This window comes from Balearica regulorum, chromosome 7, assembly GCF_011004875.1.
Source record: "Balearica regulorum gibbericeps isolate bBalReg1 chromosome 7, bBalReg1.pri, whole genome shotgun sequence".
NCBI classification, from domain to species: Eukaryota; Metazoa; Chordata; class Aves; order Gruiformes; family Gruidae; genus Balearica; species Balearica regulorum.
The window spans coordinates 16,525,867-16,545,358 of record NC_046190.1 but is presented as its reverse complement, the minus strand read 5'-3'; the positions used below and the strand labels follow the sequence as shown (position 1 = coordinate 16,545,358).

Here is a 19,492-nt window from a genome sequence, read left to right as displayed (position 1 = left end):
TGACAAACCAGGTCAAAGAGGGACATTAAAATGCTATAGTTAAGGAAAGGGAACATTCTTAATACTAACATTCAGGTGAGGGCAGAACCAAGTAACCAGTCCAGGTAGGACTCCTCTGTACTAAGCACTGTGTAAAAGTACCCCCATAATTCAGTAACTGGTATGTGCTACTCACCACAGACAAACATAAAATGCTCAGTCAACTTTTCTTGTCAGCAAACCTTCAACATACTAAGACTGGCTTCAACTAATCTAATTTTAGGCACCTAATTTAGGTGCCTAGAGATAGGAATGACAGTCTGTATTGGGCATGAATGGGTAGCAAGGGTCTGGAGGGGTGACCTGTGGGGAGATGACAACTGGAGCAGGTGAGATTAATCCAGGCTTAAAATCTAGAAATCTACTAGTTCCAATCCATGCAAGGAGAGAAGACAATTTATGTTGTTATACAGTCATTGGATTCAAATGAAGAATATCTTCATATCCCCTTGTTAATAACACTACCTGAGTTGTATTCACTTAGGTTATTTGCGGTCATCTGCCAGTCCCAGCACAAGGGCCAAACACAAAGAAATAGGCAAACGGGGGGCTTATTAAACTAAGAACTTACAAACTGCCATAAAATTTCCTTCACTAAGAAATATTTCAGTTTCTCATGGCTTTAGGAAAAACGAACCTCTGTTTTATGATCATTTGTTTATACCTACTGCTTTCTTTTCAGGACTAAAAAACATTTTGCTAAATATTAAGGAGTTCAGTGTCACTGATTTTGTAAGAGTATGATTATATCTTGGCAGCAAAAAAATCCCCATTTCCTGCCTGAAGAAATATTTCAAGGACAAATAACTTTGAAATTACTTTGAATTACATTATTCTAAAATTCAAGCTAACCTCTAGCCCTCTCACACTTGATAAAAATCACATTTCAGTGTTCCATTATGACTAGCTAACATTAAGCTCAAAGCACTGTATATGCCAACAAATAATACCATCTACTTTTATGACAAATTTCTTCATGCATATTTACGAATGCCTCTCTAACTGACCACACAAACAGAAACATGCACACTGTCGAAAGCAAAGGAATCTTGGCCAAAAAACTAAGGGAGCCAACTTTCTTAAAGAGGCTGACTTGAGGATATTATTTTTGGATATTTCTGTGTATCAACATACACATACTAAGTTCCCATTTTATGCAAATCCTTTCACACACTGCAGTCAAACACAGATCTTGGGGTTAATACGCATATACATCCTTTTCCATTCATATTTCTAGAAATACGAGTTTCCTTCTCAGTAAGTCAGCACTGTTAGGTTGACACAACTAGAACTGTGCAGGCTCTTATAGTAGCTGATAATCTCTACTAGTACCAGAATAACATGGGTTATGCTTTTATCATGCATTTGCTTATTAGCCTACTCAAGCCTAACCAGCACTTTGATCTTACAATCCATTTTTGATTGGTCAGTCTCTTAACATTAAGATGCAAATATCATACCAAAGAAATTAAGGATTTGGGGAGGATAAGGAGGGTTAAGAAAGTCACAAAAGAGGTATAAATTACTAAATTTATACTCTGGCTTCATCAACTATTTAGCAGGTGTGCTGTAGTCATTGATATAATTCTGAGTAAAGTCAGTTATACTGAAATCTTTTCATGAAGAACACACACAAGATATATCAGCTGCAGGCAGATAATATCCATAAAAGTAAGGAAAACATTACATGGAACAAAGCTGGGATAGCCATGGTCACACAGATCAGCATAATCCACTGATTTGCTAAGATGAGCCTTTTGGGTGGTTTACCAGCTCCGCTTTTGAGAAGAGCAATAGCTTGTCCTGCCCTGAATCTCATCCAACCTGCAGCCCACCTTGGTGACAGAGAGAGGTCAGGGCTGGGCAGATACCACCCCCCACCCTGAGCATACATGCCTATCACATGAAATGTGATCCCAAATGATTTTGCAAAAAGCTACAGATCCAAAAATTGTGATGAATGCTTCCAGAGTCACCCTAACCTAAGTTACTCCTACAAAGTAATTTCGCACAAAACCACCAACCCTGCATTTAGAAGTGGCACCAATAGAATGTATTTTTCCAGAGTCTCATCCCATTCCTTCAGTAGTAGGGCTAAGATAGATCCATCAGAGATTTCCAAGACACAGTGTTTGCATGCCTGAGCATATGCAGCGATGCTGGCACTGTGTGGACCCGCTAGACTGCCTCTGCATACAACATGCTTGAGCTCCTCTGGGATTTCCAGGCAAACACAGAAAGTCCTTAGCATCCCTCTGAACAAAATTCCCAGGCAGAAAAAGAGCTACAGCCTTGCTGCATTACAATAGCTGAGAAAAAAAGAGGGCTCACATTAGAAAAGGGAGATTTGTAATTCAGAAGTGTTTTACTGTTGCTCTTGACTACTGTCATAGGATTTTGCAATGAAATTCTGCTTGCTATCTATCAAAGCATGTCCATCATGGCAGTGCCAATGTATCTCTAGTACTAGCATGAAGTAATGAATGAAATATGTTATTGGCCACTGAGCATATAGTTATTTTCCATTATGCATCATCTCCAGTGAGAAGGGGTTAGTTTATTTATTAGCATTACTTTCATTTTCCTGAAAATCTTCTTAGACCATGTAAATACTTTACAGTAGCTATATCAGCATCTGAGACAATTAAAATAAAGCCAGATAAATAGTTTTCCCTTTCTCCTAAACCTAAAATACAGCTTTATCTTCATTTTTTATGAAATGGATTCAAAAATTGCACATGATGTGGAGTGCCCTTGTTGAACAGTATGATAGTCTCACCAGGTATTTGTATGGCAAGAGGTAACAGTATAGTCTGAGAAACTCTTTAGTCAATCATTTTTAAGCAGGATAAAGGTATATAGAAGTCTTCATTTGAAGCCTCTAACACTTCTGAATATCTGACTTAAGAACTATTGGCTAGCATTCACTCTGCAAGTTTATTTTCTGACAGACACATGGTGCTGAGCATCATTTCAACATACAGAATATTTTCTTTTTCTGAGTTCTGCAGTTACTCCAGGCAGAGGTCTTCATCCTGCCTCGTAATTCTTTAGTATTTCTGATACATGCAGTAGCCTGATTCAAGCAAGATGTTTGTCACTGAGATTCCAGGTGCCCAACGCTGACTGCACTGCAGGGCTGTAAAAATCAGCCTTGGTGCAGCAGACTATGTGGGTCTTCCAACCTGGTGACCACGGCCTTCTGACACAGGGAACTGACATTGTCCATTCATTTTCCCCCTCACAGTTCTGCAGTGAACCAGTTCAGTGAACCAGTTCAGTGAACTTAGGCAAGAAGTATTTATTAATTCTCTTGCAATCTTACAGTAGATGCACACTGGTATAGTAACAAAATTTGCCTGTGCCTTTATGAACAGTTTGATATATAAAGCTTTCTTATCTTTAATCAAAAATGTTTATAGTTATTTAGGAAATTAGGGGAAATTATGTTTTTAAATAGGTAAAGTATTACAGCTTATTTCACTGAGGACACATGAGTATTAATAGTTTCTAACAGAGCCTGGAAGTTTTGCTTGTGAATGCCTAGAATATGTAAGTTTCACCTTGGGTCACAAAAGCTATTAAGCTATATCTTATTATATGATAGTACATACACATCACATATAATCAGATCAGTCACTGTCAAACATTGGAGAAAAAAAGTAGAGCAAAAACCCCATTTGCTCTCATTGCTGAGTTCCAGACACTGCATTATGTTATGGCTCAATCTTATTAAAACAGCTTTTGTACTTACTATCAAAAAATGGACGTAGATACTTGTTGTATCCTTTTATTATTTTTTGTATAGTAGGAGGTAGAATTTCACCTTTTCCTTCAGCTTCAGGAATTTGCATTGACCTAAAAAGAATGGAAAAAAAAAAAGTAAGGATGTTTTAAAAAAATATCATCAGTTACAGCAGAGGTGACATTCCAAGAAAATTGTTTAGTCTTGAGAAAAGGAGGCTGAGAGGAGACTTGATTGCTCTCTACAGCTACCTGAAAGGAGGTTGTAGCCATGTGGGTGTTGGTCTCTTCTCCCAAGTAAGAAGCAATAGGACAAGAGGAAATAGTCTCAAGTAGCACCAGGGGAGATTTAGATTGGATATTAGGAAAAAATTCTTCACCAAAAGGGTTGTCAGTCATTGGAACAGGGTGCCCAGGGAAGTGGTTCAGTCAACTTGGGAGTACTAGGTTAACAGTTGGACCTGATGATCTTAAAGGTCTTTTCCAACCAAAGCAATTCTATGATTCTATAGAATACTGTATTGGTTTTAAGGTTACCAACAATTACCACTCACCAGAGAACATATCATGAAACATTCAAGTGTTTGCATTTTACAACATTGTAGAAAAAAGTGTTCTAGAAGATACTAGATAATCTTCTAGAATCTAGAAGATTAATCTTATCAGAAAAAAATACTACTTCTATACCTTAAAGCCAATAATTTCTTTAAAGTCTATAGTTTCTTAATACCTCATCTGAGAAAATACTTGTCTTCTTTAAAACATTCTCTGTAAATAGAGCACTACTGTTATAATCTAGGAATACAGGAGGAGCATTGATTGTTTATTTCAGCATTTCAAATTAAGCTTCATTTAACATAATGAAATATATTCAGTTTAGCTCCTGGAGAGAGACAGAAACCAGCCTCAGAGATTAGTGCATAAAACCACTTTTAACATCCTGCTTTCACAACACAATTTTTAAACAGGTTACAGAAATAACCCTGTTGGGCAAAATCAGTGAAGCATAATAAGAATGCAAACCACTCCTTTGCTCAGAAACAGCTACAAACATGGTCTACAAAAGTCAAATATAAGTAATTACAAACCTCATCTTTACCCTGCAGAGTCCCCTGCAATAGCCTTACTAAGAAGGCGAGCAAGGACACTAGAGAAGATGCATACCCAAAACACACCTTTTTACTTACTCCCCATCAGGATTCATTTTTATATATTCTCTCCACCCCACACCTCCACCCCCTGAACCTATTATGGGTGTTGATGGTTAGCAGCTGAGGTAGGGACACCTGGGGCCATTAAGGGCTGTTCACTGTAAGTAGCAGTCCCATAGCAAAAGATATTATAGCTTTACTCTTAATTTCTAACCCCTAAGGTGAGCACCCCAAGAGTGTGAGCATGGTGTGCTCACCCATCACAGATTCAGGCTGTGCTCTTCATAAATTAAAATACAAGTGGTACTGATGGCTCATTGCCAATGATTTGGCAAGGTGTGCACATGGTTTGGGGCAATCCCAAGCACAACTACAGGCTGGGCAGAGAATGGATTGAGAGCAGCCCTGAGGAGAAGGACTTGGGGGTGTTGGTGGACAAGAAGCTCAACATGACCTGGCAGTGTGCGCTTGCAGCCCAGAAAGCCAACCGTGTCCTGGGCTGCATCACAAGAAGCGTGATCAGCAGGTTGAGGGAGGTGATCCTGCCCCTCTACTCCACTCTTGTGAGACCCCACCTGGAGTACTGTGTCCAACTCTGGGGCCCCCAACATAAGAAGGACATGGAACTGTTGGAGCAAGTGCAGAGGAGGGCCACAAAGCTGATCAGAGGGCTGAAGCACCTCTCCTATGAAGACAGGCTGAGAGAGTTGGGGTTGTTCCGCCTGGAGAAGAGAAGGATCCAGGGAGACCTTCCAGTACCTGAAGGGGCCTGCAGGAAAGCTGGAGAGGGACTGTTTACAAGGGCATGGAGTGACAGGACAAGGGGTAATGGCCTTAAGCTGCAGGAGGGGAGATTTAAATTAGGTATTTTGGATGGGGCTTTGAGAAATCTGGTCTAGTGGAGGGTGTCTCTGCCCATGGCAGGGAGAGTGGAACTAGATCACCTTTAAGGTCCCTTCCAACCCAAACCATTCTGTGATTCTATTAGTTGAGAAAAGTGTGGTATGACTTTTCTTTAATTAAGAAGGTGAGAATTAAATAATTGACTTAAGGAAGTCCAGGTGGCTGCAGGCAGCGGTGTTATCTCTGCTGATAGAGCAGCCACCTATATATTCACCAGGAGAGGGTTTCTGTGGTTTTTTAATCCCCACAGTAGAAGTGACTCATTACTAAGAGTGCCTAGCTCTACTCCTTAGCTCTTCTGCAGTAGCTATAGGAGCTGTAGCTGTGGTGGCTCAGCCCTTTGGGGAAGGATGTAAGTACAAACTGATGCCTAAGGCGGCATCAGTGTTTTGTAGTCTTTCCTAGTCCTACCAAATCCAAACTGATTTTTTGTTCTTCCCAATTTCTTCTAGAGCTGTTCTTGAAAATTCTGCTTGTTCTTCCTAATATTTCTGTGTCCTATGTAGCTTTCCAAAACCTTTCCTTTGTTTTTAATTTAATTTTTTTCTAAGGGAGCTTGAGCTGTTCTGTCAGGAAACTATGGGGTTTATCCACTAGGAATAATTCAGTATCTTAGATTGGCAAAACTTAAATGCTAAGATGATCTCACTGAATGCATGTGGCCAAATCACACTGGTTTTAGATGTGGTGTCTGCTGTTTTGAAGTGCTGCTATTGCTGTGTAAGTCTTCTGTTCTACCAGACTATTCCACATGAGTAGCTGTTTTTCATTAGCAGTCTTGTAACTTGTGTAGCTTAGATATTTGAATGATCCTATTTATTTCCCTTATTTTGTTCCTGTTTTTTACTACTTTGTTGCTAGAGAGCTATGTTATTACTTAATGTTAAGTGTGGTCTTAAGTAAAGCTAGTATTGAAGTAAGGAATGTTTCTCCTGTAAGTTGTGTCCTAAAGAAACAAGTATGGTCACATTGAGTTGAAATGTGAATATAAATAGAAAGGCCAATTTTATGTTGCACAGCAGTGTGGAAATTAGAAATGTACTTGAATACAATTCCTAAATACTGTACTTGCAATAAATATTTCTGCTTTTATAGTTTACATATAACTTCAGTTAAGTGTTCAATGAGCTGTATGAGCTTAATTTCATAGCTTTACTGGATTGTTCTTGAATAATTTTCACATATTTTGAAACAATAAAGGAAAACTTGTCCCTTTTCCACTGCAAGGGTGTAATATTGTTCTGCTGATCAGTATGCAACTGCAGAGTGGTCTGGTGTGTTATCTTGAACAGCTATTTTCTGAAACATATCCCAAATATTTGGGATTATTGTATGGAAGTCCTTTCCTTAAATCACCTGTGGTACCCTTTGAGATAATTCTTGATTTTCCTCATATGTGTAGCCTCATATATCTTTGGCCTTTGATTTTATGGTTAGGTAAGAACTTGTTGGCATGGGAAAGCTGTTGTGCAGTAATTGAGGCTGTGAATTAATGGGGCTCTGTCCTTTGTATGCTATTTTGCCATACAATCTTTGAGATTATTCTAGTAAGCTAAAATGTGAGAGGAACCTGAAACCTCCTAAATGTGAGTGTGTGGTGTTACCATCCTGGTAACTTTGGGATACTCAGAAGCAGATTGTCAATGTTGAAAGGCAAGGAACACACAGATGTTACATGCCTTAAGTGGTTTTCCTTGCCCACATTTTAAGGGAGGATGCTTTGTTTCCTTTAAAGTGCTCTGTAATTCATGTGCCCCATTCATCACTAAGCAAGAGTGAGCTCACAGCTGCACATATTCCTATATTCTGTCATATAGCCTTATGCAGGGATCACAAAGGATAAAAGTATAAGCTGAGACTTATTCCTTTTATGCATGTGCATCTTCTCATCAATGCATCTAAGCTTCTCTTTTACTCAGTATTTCTGTTGTTATATTTAACTGCATATGTTTTAGTTCGCCATTTTCTTAACATATTTGAAATATGTTGGCATGCATCTAAGTATGGAATTGCCTTGAAACAGCTGTTCCAGCTACTGAGGAGAGAATAAGCCTTTATAGAAGAAAACTGAATTTATGTGACAGCCAGGAATATCTCTCTGTTCTGGGCTGTCAGTGTATAATACATGTTTTAAACTCTTCAGGTTCAATGATCCATGCTTGCTCTTTTAAAAGCTGAATTATAATTATTTAATTTCCTTAGTTATTCTTGTGGCTCAAAAAGTAGTATTTTTATAGGCGAGGCTAAGCTTGGAAGGTACAACTGCTTGTTATTTATGATGCTTTCAAGTTAGTGTCTGAATAGAATTGGGTAACTGGAGGGGAAAAAGGGAACGTCTACCCTAAACAGTAGTACATATCACTGCTTAAAACAAAAGTACAGTCTAGACACATGTATGGGAATATTTTTCCTGGCTATTTTTTGTCAGAAGTTACGTATCATGAAAGAGGCAGAAACACCTTAGAACTGAGAGAAGGGAGAAACAAAATGTCAAACACAGTCTGAGAAAGTGTTTGAAACACCCCCCTCAGGAAAACCTAGGGGAAAAAAGCTTTTTTCAGGCAATCCACTGACAGGCGAGGGTTTTACAGATGCAAACAAAGGTGTTACTTCTTGTTTCACACCTGAAATGCTCAAGGATACAGGCTTGTATATGGTCTTTGTAGATAAACTGCAGCAGAATCATCTATGTCACTGATTAATTCTCTGCTTCAAAGCAGCCAGTACTGTCACTGTTTCTTTGGTTAATTGGTAAGGTTGAAACAGTAGCATTACATTATTGCTTACCAGATACAGGAACAAATATTTAAATAATGTAAGTGCTCTTAAATGCAGCTAAAAAAAAAGAGTAAACATCCCATAGAATTTTCTGGATCTGACCCTATAAACCCAGACTAGCATTCTTCAATTTGAAAACACCCTTCCTGAAATAAAGGGGAGCCCTTCTTGGGACCAAATAGCATATATTTATTAAGCTAATTACTGATAATGATTTGAAGTAGAAGGTCTATTTATTACTCTGATAAATTTTCATTTCTACTTGTTAATAAAAATATTTCTGGGAAAGTGACCATTCAGGCAACCCCCTGGATACAGATTAGTATGTGTGTCTGATGTGATCGTAATGTCATTTAATGTCAAGTGCTGTAAGTGAAGTTAAGAAATGCCATTCAGGAAGGGAGAACTAGAAAGTAAGGTGGAGTCTGATATCCTGGAGTCTGATATCCTGTTAGCATGTGTGTTGGGACAGATCGTGTCTTCTGCATGTGATCAGGAAGATGAGGCTCTGGCTGTCTCTAAACTTAAAAAAAAACAACCAAGCAAAAAAACTCCCACCATTACTAATTATAAAGTACTTGGTAGAGGAAAGTCTTCACACATTAGCCAGAGCTTATACAAATGGGGTATCTAAGGGGCCACTTGGGGAGCAATCCTGGCCCTTGCTTCAGTGCACCTCAGTCCTTGGATATTGCTTAGAAATATTTCTCTGTTGCAGTGCCAAGCAGGATAGTTTTTGTTTTAAACAACACTTTCAGTGAACCTTCCTGATTTGCGCACTGGAAAAAGGCATTTGCGTACCCATGCACCATCTTGGCTGTGAGCTAGCCAAGAGGCAGAGCTTCTTCTCAGCCTGTTTGGATTTGGGTACGTGATCAGATCAGCTCGATGCTGTGCGCTTGTGCCTGAGCCAAACAGGTGCTGTGCATGGACATAACTCCCATGGATACTACACAGGAAATAACTGTCTGTTCTTCTGGATACTCTTAGCCATGTGAATCTGTAAGAGAGGATTCACAAAGTCTGCCTGATGAAGGCAATTATATACCACAGGCTGAACTTCTCCGGGAATTTTGCCTCCTTGTTACTTAGATACTTCTGAAATGTTGCTGGTCTCTTAGCAGTGTTTTGTTACTGCAAAGCCGTGAATCATCCAGTGATTATAGAGTGTGGCGAGTCACAGCTGACAAGGAAGGAAGGTGGAATTAGAGCAAGTGTGTGTTCTGGGCAAAGATCTCTTTATAGTACTGGAGAAGGTGGGGGGAGATGGATGTTTAAACTCCCTCTCAGGCAACTGTTCCACCTGCCCTCACAACCAAGTGGAGGCTTTACCTAAGCATGTGTTTGCACACCCACTTGAACTAAAGCTCAGGCAGAATCTTATCTTGAGGAATTTACTGGGAGACCAAATAGGTTAGGCAATTCTACACAGAGAATTGGCTAACAGACTTTAAATACTTCAGTTAAAGGTGGTAGTCACAGTGTTTAACCTCTCTATGCTTGCGTTTTCTTACTGCTATTACTTATCAATAATAATTTTTATAGAAAGAATATATTTTAAGTGCTCCATTTCTATCTTAAGTTTTTTGTCATGGCAACTGCACTGCTAGCAGGGTTACTTGTACCCAGAAGGGATGATTTTCACCTTCCAGCTTAATACAACTCAGCTTTCCTAAAGACTTCACATTTTCATCAACAGAATAAGACAATGTTTTAACCAGGTAATTCTCTTTAAGACATTCTTATTTAGTAACAAATACACAAGGATGACTTTACTACCTCAAGCTTATAGTACATCTAGGAGGACTGTGTGCTTCTGTCCTTGGGCAAGGTACTATGCTCCAGGCAAGAACCATGTGCCCTTCTAAATTTGCTAAGCATCTGATATGATATTCACACTCTCTATGCAGTAATCCTTCATTTGAAGGATCATTTGCTTAAGTTAAATTCCTTTCTTTTTCTCCCCATCAGTTTTCTCAGTGACAAAAATCTGTAACTCAAGGCAACTGAGATGATTTGTGAAGGAGTTCAGTCCTGTATTTCTGTTATTAATATCCAGGTTGTTTAATCTTTGTAAGAGGCAAGATTTAACTCACAAGTAGATTTGGCTTTGTTGCCTGCTCAGATATTTCTAATAATAAATAAATTGATTATAAACCAACTGATATTATTATACATTTGCAAAAAAATTATTTCTTCAATATTTCTTACCTACACACCATCAGTAGAAAAAGGGCTCTGAGAGTGCAGCATTGAAGACTGCACATTGTCAGGTGTGGTTTCAAAAGTTCTTGTAGCTCCTAAAAAAAAAAGGTGCAGAGGTAATGTTTTACAACACATTTGCATTTCAAATATATAGATACAAGTTCTTCAACACTAAATATATTGTATCCTGAATAGCTGCTGCTATAAGTGTATTAGTAAATATCTACAGCAATTAAAAAAACCCAAAACCCTCAAAACTTCAAAAAAGACATAGTATCAGCAATAATTTAACTTACCAATACGAGTTGCATTCCAGCATACTACAGCTCTTTCATTTTTGCATTGGTCCTTTAAGTATTAGGAAAAGTAATTGTTTGGGAAAATAATGCAATCATGTGCAGGAGAATCATAAACACTGAGTTTTGTCTCTGCTATTCGTGCTTGTAAATGAGTGCGTGTCTGGCATATCAGTGCACTCCTCTGGTAAATACATAACCCCATCTTAGAACGCAGAGCTGTTAAAGACCAATGTCTCTGGTACATGGGTAGTAACAATACCTATGATACATATCTTTGGTAAGCTCTTTTGTTAATGAGGAAAATTGAAATTATATATTTCTACCTCTAGCTATTAAAAAAAGATTCTTTGCCTGTATATAAATAATCATATATAACCATCTGCATTCATCAAAATGTTTGGCGGAGGCAAGATGTTTTCTTCGGAAAGGGATTTCTTTGCTTTTGTCAGTATGATTCACATCCATAGTGGTTATTTTAAGTAATCTGTCAGCTCTGTAATCCATTTCTGGATGAAGAGAGTATCAATCGACAGTTTAATGCAGTCATGCAACAGATCTGAAATTCAGAGACTGTGAAAACTTTTGCTATGTTTCATCAAAGCGCTGAAATCTTATTTGTAAGACTTGCTTCAAAACTTTAAAAAAACCTACATGACAGAAACATTACCCACCCAGAATCTGCCAGACAACTGTTAAATGTTAATAAATACAAATGAAATGAATGTTGTAGGCTTTAGGAAGGGACACTCAAACAATACTTTTTTCAATGTCCAGAATGAATTTTGCAGGAGTCTCTTGCACTTTAATTTCACAATAATTTACTAACACTAAAGAATTTGAAGCTTCAGAACTTGAAGCTTTGTTTCACCATCCTTTAGCGACCAATGCAAAATGCTAGCAAGCTTTTTTACCCCAAAGAAATTTTTCTCTCAGTCTATAGCTCTAGTAAGAGCAACACTAGTGGTATTTACTTAAATTAATGCTGTGTGAATGGTATCTGGCTTGTATGTAACAGCGGTGCAGTGACAAAATAAGTTGTTAATGTCTCCAAAGAAAAATGAAAGCAATTTCAATGGCTTTTTAAACAAGTAAAAATTCTCAGCATCTTGGATACTTTAAGCATACACTAGCCTGGTAAATATTAATGTCAAAATAAATTATACACTCCTACTGACTTCCACAGAAAATCATGCATGAGACATTAAGAGAGCCTGTTATAGGAAGATACTGCACAAATGAGCAGATGGTGTTGTCAGAACATTGCTCTCTAAATGCTGATTCTGTAACACTCCTGGTGCGTATCGTGGGATCTCTTTTGCGTATCTCATTTTGGGTTCGGATGGATACTTTCTACATTCACTATCTTTATCTCACAGGAAAATGTGCTAAAAATAAGTATTATTTTTCTGGTTTCCCAGAAAACCTCTTACTGACTTATAAGTACTTCATAAAGCTTCTTTTATATTTAGCTTTTGAATTGCTACTATGAGCTCCTAATGTGTCTGAAGATCCTTTATAAACAGATTAAGAAATCCTATGGATATTTCTGTACTTGTTTGGTTTTAGTTTTTACAGTACTGAAGATCAAAATGGAATGAGTTGGTTACTAATCTCTTTCTAAAGCAACTGTTTTACCTTCAGATCTTAATCAATTTAGCAACTTAATTGGGGGGATGGGGTGGAGAATTTTAGTCTTTGACACATGAAAGGTCAAATCCATTCTGTGGTATGTGGATTAACTTTCCAGGCTCAGGAAGAGAGAGCATGGAAATAAAAGGAAGGAGAGGTTCTCTTATTTCTGTATAAGAAATACTAATCAAGAGATCTAATTGCCATGTCAAGTGGCAGCCCACCACTGCAAAGGGACACTGCATGCCAGCCAAGGAATAGAATTGGGTAGCTATTGAAGTCTTAAGCAGTTTCACAGATAATACTTAAGCTGGATACATAAATCACTGCTGCATGTGCATACACGCTTGCATGCACACACACATTTTCTCTGCTGTCCTTTTTTTATGGGGCTTACTGAGCTGGTTTGTTCCATTGAAAAGCCTGCCTCTTGGCATGTTTGCACATCTGGACCTTTACTCTGTCACGCATTTCTTTATCAAATGGTATATGCTCACAGCAGAACTCCTTCCTGCATGTGTAGACCTTATTACCTATTGGTATTTAAAACTAGTTCAGCAGGACTTATAATATTTTCCTCTTTCCCAGAGCCTAAAACCTGTTCTCTGCATGGAATATGAAGCCATTTGGTTTTATCAGACAGACTACATTTTGTCTAGGTTATTGTGCATATATTGACACATCTCCATGTTCTAAACATGCCATTAAGTAATTGAGGTGAAGGTAACCAATATCAGCCCTGTTTTCCTATATGATGAGACACCACTTTCTACTTTGGATCAGATCATATTAGGATTATAAAATAGTACATAATGTTTTGGCATTTCTCCCAGGAATTCAGTATTTATTATCTTCAGCATGACAGGAAAAGTGAATTGTGCAAATTTCACAAACCTCTGAGCCTGAAATGGGATGAGGTGGAGAGTTGGCAGAGGTGGTAGCAGTATCTTAAAATTTCACTGGAAGTGAATTTTCTGTAAATGAATCAAAGGATGAAATGCCTGTTATACTGAAGTATCTTATCCACAAGACTAAAAATTATTAGATACAGACACTTTGTCATATGGTAGCGGCCATATGCCTGAATTCCCATGGCTGCTGTTGCAGGCATCTAAAACTGTATGTAGAATTATCTTCAAAATAAAAAGTCAATAGTGGGTTTATAGATAGCGTAAGATGAATTAGCATCGCGGTTGCATTTGACTTCTGAATCCAAACTGTTGAATGACAGTCCCTTTAAGTGCTTGACTGAAAAGCAGCTTTCAGGAGGGATTCAGCCAGAGTGCCAAAGAAATACAACTACTTCCTCTGCTCTGTGTTGTCCTGCTTCCGTTGTCCACTATAACTGCAGCGTAGCTAATGAGTGTGTGTGTGTATATATATTCTTTACTCCTTCATCTGGTGGTTAGATCAATATGAAACAATTGGAGGGAAAATGATGGAAAGCTGAAAATATTAAAGACTCAGTGGGAGAAAGGGAGTAGATATGTGTAAGGCAGCCACAAGATAAGATTCAGAAGTAATGGGGAGAGAGGTGAAAAAGGAAGAACTCCTACAGGATATGGCCCCAGAATGCCACTGTCACTTCCAGATTCTTTATTCATTCTTCACTCCTGCCCTTCCTTTTAGTAAACTGGTATCTGACATTGCCATTTTCATTGCCTTCTCCAGTTGTTCTGGGCAGTCATCTTTGCTCCTCTTGTTTCCAAATTGCATAGGAAATAATTTTATCCCCCTTCAGCTGTGTACAAGCAACAAGTGAAAATAAAAAGGCAGTGAGTAGCTTTTGCTCATCACTCAGAAAAACCAGCTGCACACAACTGATTGACAGTAGTCACTGACAGATAGCATTTTATGGCATAGTGATGTGCTATCTGGATGCCTGTCTATAATAGCCCTATTCTTGATACTTTTTCAGACATAAATCATGAAAGAGATGATGCAAAATTTTCACACGTTATTTTTCATGTTAAGATCAATGAGTGCTGCAGAGAGCGTGGCTTGAGTGAAAAGTAGCAAGAGTCTATTTTTTTTATGGGGCAAATTAGAAAGAAGGAATAAAACCCACCAGCAGCAAAACTCCAGGTCTAACTGGGGAATTGACTGATGAAAGTGGACCAGTGCATGTGTCTGCATCCTATTACAAGGGGCACCCTCTTATTTAGCTGACAAGCTGGCTCTTGGCATACCAGCTACCTTGTGTCTAAACCCTAGGCACATCTGATCTTGCCTACCATGGACATAAACCATGCAAAGTCTCCTTGGGCAAGTAAGCAAAGTTAGATTCACTTGGTCCATGGAAAGCAGCTGTCTTGTCATGTTTTCTTTGCAGTACGGGGCTGTCTGCGGTGACAGTGCTATGTTAGCAGTTGGATGGATGTGAAGTTTTTACTGTTGATGTATCTAGCAATAGTTCAAAGTGAAATACTGGATTCCAGTTATGCTCTGATGTTCTGATCGATACAGTTGTCACACGTGTCAGGTAATACAAATAATAGCTGAAAATGTTGCTTTCTCACTGAAACACTCAGGAAGTTGCTCCGATCTGTACAACATCTTTCTCAGGTTTTGTGCTCTGAGGTGTTTTGTCAAAGATATCAGTCAATAGCAGAAGGTCATATTGTTAAAATAAGTAGAATGAATTTAAGATTTACCAGACATGAAAACTTGCTTCTCTGGTGTAGTGAAATGAGCTGTAAGTGAAACTTCACACTTAAACATTGCTTATATATGTATAGGGCATTGTATGAGAGTCTTTCAAATGATCCTGAATACATTTGTATGAAATTTATTAATAAATTTATTAAATAAATTTTATTTGTTAATAAATTTATTTTTAAAAAATAGCATGGCAAGATTTCAGACTGTAGCAGCAACAACTCAGTGATATATTTCAATATCCCAAATAATATACAAGTTAACATGCAAAATCATTGTCCTCAAAATACACTGGAAGGTCATAAGCTAGGTCGAAGAAATCCATTGTTGAAGCCATTTTAAATTTTTTTAGTATCAGTACTTCTAACCACAAAAGGAATAAAGACTAGCAGTATACTGCTAATATAGTATTAAGTATATGAATACTGTCTAACTGTTAGACTTTTGCTGTTCTAGATTGAGGTCTGTATTTCTCACCAAGTTCTCTGTATTATCAATTTCATAAACATCAAAGCCTTAGAGTAACTTATATGATGTATAATTGGATTATTTTATATGTTTGTTTGTTGTTGTTTTCACTCTGTGCATTTTAAATAGATTAGTATGTATCTTGGGTTAGCTGGAAAAGAAGTTTGATGTTGTTAATGTTATACAGTTTTCCTGGAAAATGTCATATTTGTAACAGCTGGGTGGTTAGGATGGTAATACAATTCTAGGAGTTACCTTCATGGAACAAGTGTCAGATGTCCTACTTCCAACCAGTATAACACTGGATGGATAGGTTTCAACAATGTATTGAAACTGATGTAGTAATAAACATTTACAGAACAGGTTTTAGTAAATGAATGTGCTTGTGTTTCTGCTTAAATATAGCACTCATTACAAGCTCTGCTGGTATCTATTGAAAAATCTATAGAAAGTCACTGAACAGGTTATTTTCTAGTAAAAAAAGGCAATGGATTAAATAACACTTCTCCACCTCATGCCTAAATATGCTTTTAGATAGCTGACACTCTAGAGTCCAGCAGATTAGTGGTGTTCGAGTCATGGTTGATGATTACTGCTGTTTGTAATTATCCAAATGTATCAGAAGTTTGTGGGATTGTTAATGCTTGTTTATATGTGTATATTTTACTTAATGATTTTGCTCTGTACATCCCAGTTCTGCTATCTATGCAGCTGGACCTCTACATACATCTGCAAATTTTAGGAGTCCTCTTGTACCAAACTGCAGGTCTCTCAAATCTGAGACCTTCACTGGCTTTTTAAGGTTTATGTCAACACTGCAAGGTCCTTCCCACCCAATCCCACAGACAGTCAGGGATCACCTTCTGCCACACCAGTCTGTCTGACAGCCACAAGTCACAGCCCACCCCTGTGGCTTCACCAGAGCCACAAAGAGCAGAGAGGTGCTTGGTTTTCATGCAGTTTAAAGAATGAATGTGCTTAAGTCAAAGAGGTAGGCAACCTTCAGAGGCAGCAAATGATGAATGAAACCTCAAAGGCACCTTAACAAAGGTTTTGACTTTGCAGGGAGGTGCAAACAGCTTTCATGTGGCTAGCACTGATGGCTTGGGTGGTCTCCCACCTCCCAGCTGTTTGGGTGAGCATTTTAGGTCACCAGGTTTCTAAAGGGCACTTGCAAGTGTGGGCTGAAAGCAGATGCAGTGCTACTGCAGCTCTGATACCATACTTCTAGTTACACAGACCAGGCTAACTTGTTTCTATAGCCTGTAGCAAAATGGAGCCACAGTTTTGTTTGAGCACTATCAAAATAGATATGATTAATATAAATAGTTGAAAATCCAGAAAGTTGGACAGAATATGCTGGTTCAGATTAAGAAATAACAACTTGATTTGAAAAGACAAGTGAAATCACATCATTCTGATGCCAGCTTAAATTATTGTTCCTTATGAAAGTTAACAGATCTAGAATCTTATAGCTCTTAACCTGGAGGACAGTCTCCCCACATAGACCCTGATGTCTTTAAGTTTTGCTCAAGCATTCTCATGTTGTGGAAACTATCTAGGACCCAACTAATCTGCCCGTGGCTTCCCTCCATGCAGCCTCTGGCATGGCAGAATGAGGGACATCTCGCTACATGTCACTGAACACATGCTCGAGGCTGTGAGGGAAAAATAATAGCCCTGCGGTAGCAGATTAGGCTTAATCATACCCATCTTCTCTCCTCGTTCGATATTTTGCAATGTGCCTCTGAGATTTACAACAGAGAATCAGCCCTGTGGTTTGCAACTAATTTTGTTTGCAATTGCAAAGGGTTATTTGTTTGGAGAGGAAAGGAGAAGAAAGGGAGGAATATACCCCAGTGAATGCCTTGTTTTCCATGGAAATTATGAAGTCGAACCATAGACTTTTCCTGGTTCGACTGTTCATATGCATGCCTGTAAACCTCCAGAGAAAGTATTATTTTTCTTGGGACACTTAGTCACCAAACTACTGCTTGTCCATTTGAGCCTGAGGTCTGTAATTCCTTGCTGAATTAGTGTCCTGTAACCAGGAGACTTATAAACTAACCATTTTGAGCTGTGCAATAGGATGAAAGACTAGGAAGGAGAAAATCTGTTTTCAAAGCAGTTTAGGTTTTTTACAATCTAGGAAGGTTTTGCATTTGAAACAAACTGGCACAAATTAATGTAATTAAAATTACTCAGTAGAAACACATATATTAGCATTTCTCCCTCTGATTATCATTTGCTTTTAATTGTACAGTCACACAAATGTGTATGGTCTCAGAGTTCAGTGTCCTGGGCTCAGCCGCACACTTTTGTACCTGCCAAGGCTGAAGTCAGAGGAGTTATCCTGACTGAGATGTGGAACTGAGTTCAAAGTCAGCAGGAATTTAGTGTAAGACCAAATTACAAGAGGGGCTTTGAAAGTATGTGGCTTTTTTCAGTAAAACATGTATTTCAAATTTTTTCCACTAATACAGATTTAACTAATCTTCCCATGTGGTGTGTGACTGTTTCGGGATCTTCCTTTTCTTTAAATACCTTCTGCTTTAGCTTTATTCTGTGGCAGTCATTAGAATTACCTGGAGTTGTGTCATGATGAAGAGCAACCTTTAAGAACCTTATTTATAAAGTTTGAATAGACATTGGAATTATGTATATAGGCAGGTGATTTTTTTATAATTAGAAAAAAAGCCTTCTAGAGAAATAAAATGCTTCCATTTAATTCAAAAATTTCCTTTCATCATGACTCAATGCCCAACAGGTTTAATCAACATGATCTACTTTCATTCAAATATTGTACACCTTAAGTACTGGCACATTGTTCATCTATGTATTTGTTTGAGGTTCAGATTTGACAGGGAATTGAGGGGGGAAAATGGAAGCTGGTTCTGAAATTCTCTTTCTGGCAGAAGTTTTTTCCATATGTCATTCACTGTTTTTTAAAAACAAGGTTTTGCAGGCTTTTGGGGGGGGTGGGAAACTGACTTCTCAGATTTGATTTATTTCATTAATGGCAATTTGAGTTATTCTGTGATATTTTAATCCAGCAGAATGCACCTTAATAATACCTCAGGGAAAACTAACATTTTTTTTAAAAAACAATTGAGCAGAGGGGGAGGAATGAGAAGGGAAGGCAAGAGTACCCCCAGGAAAGGAGCAGTGCTGGGGACAGGCTCCCGGCGGGGAGGGTGCCGCGTTCCCCGAGGGCCAACGCGCCTTACCTGCAGCCGGGGCCGCGGCCCCTCCGCGGCGAGGACGGAGCGCGGCGGCCGCCTCCGTGCAGCCTCGCAGCCGGCCGAGGACTGCGGGGGCGCCGCGCCGAGGGCCGCGGGTTCGAGCCCGCCCACGGCCGGAGGTGGGCGGCAGTGGGAGAAGGCCCCCCCCCCCCCCCCCGCGCTATTGCCAGCTTAAGCCCCGTAGGTGCCTCTAAACAGCATTGTCCCCTTCCCTGCCATTCCTCCTTTGCTTACTCTCACTTACACCCCTTTTCAGTTGCTGGTGTGTTTGGGGGGAAATGATGCTGGAGAGAGAAGTGGTGAGGGATCCCTGCCAGACAAAAATCAGTGGCAGCACTTCCCACCACTTCTTTTTTTGCAGTGCCTCTGGAACACA

General features: G+C 38.9%; 1 protein-coding gene across 1 annotated transcript in view; it reads right to left on the bottom strand.

Annotated features, from left to right (window-relative positions):
* Positions 1-19,229, bottom strand: part of LOC104637928 (gamma-aminobutyric acid receptor subunit pi) — a 49,561-nt gene extending 30,332 nt beyond the window's left edge. The window contains 3 exon segments of the mRNA XM_075758191.1: positions 3,794-3,897; positions 10,827-10,915; positions 19,102-19,229. Coding sequence (XP_075614306.1) covers positions 3,794-3,897; positions 10,827-10,882 — 160 coding nt within the window. The 5' untranslated portion in view covers positions 10,883-10,915; positions 19,102-19,229.
* Positions 19,230-19,492: the final 263 nt, after the last annotated feature.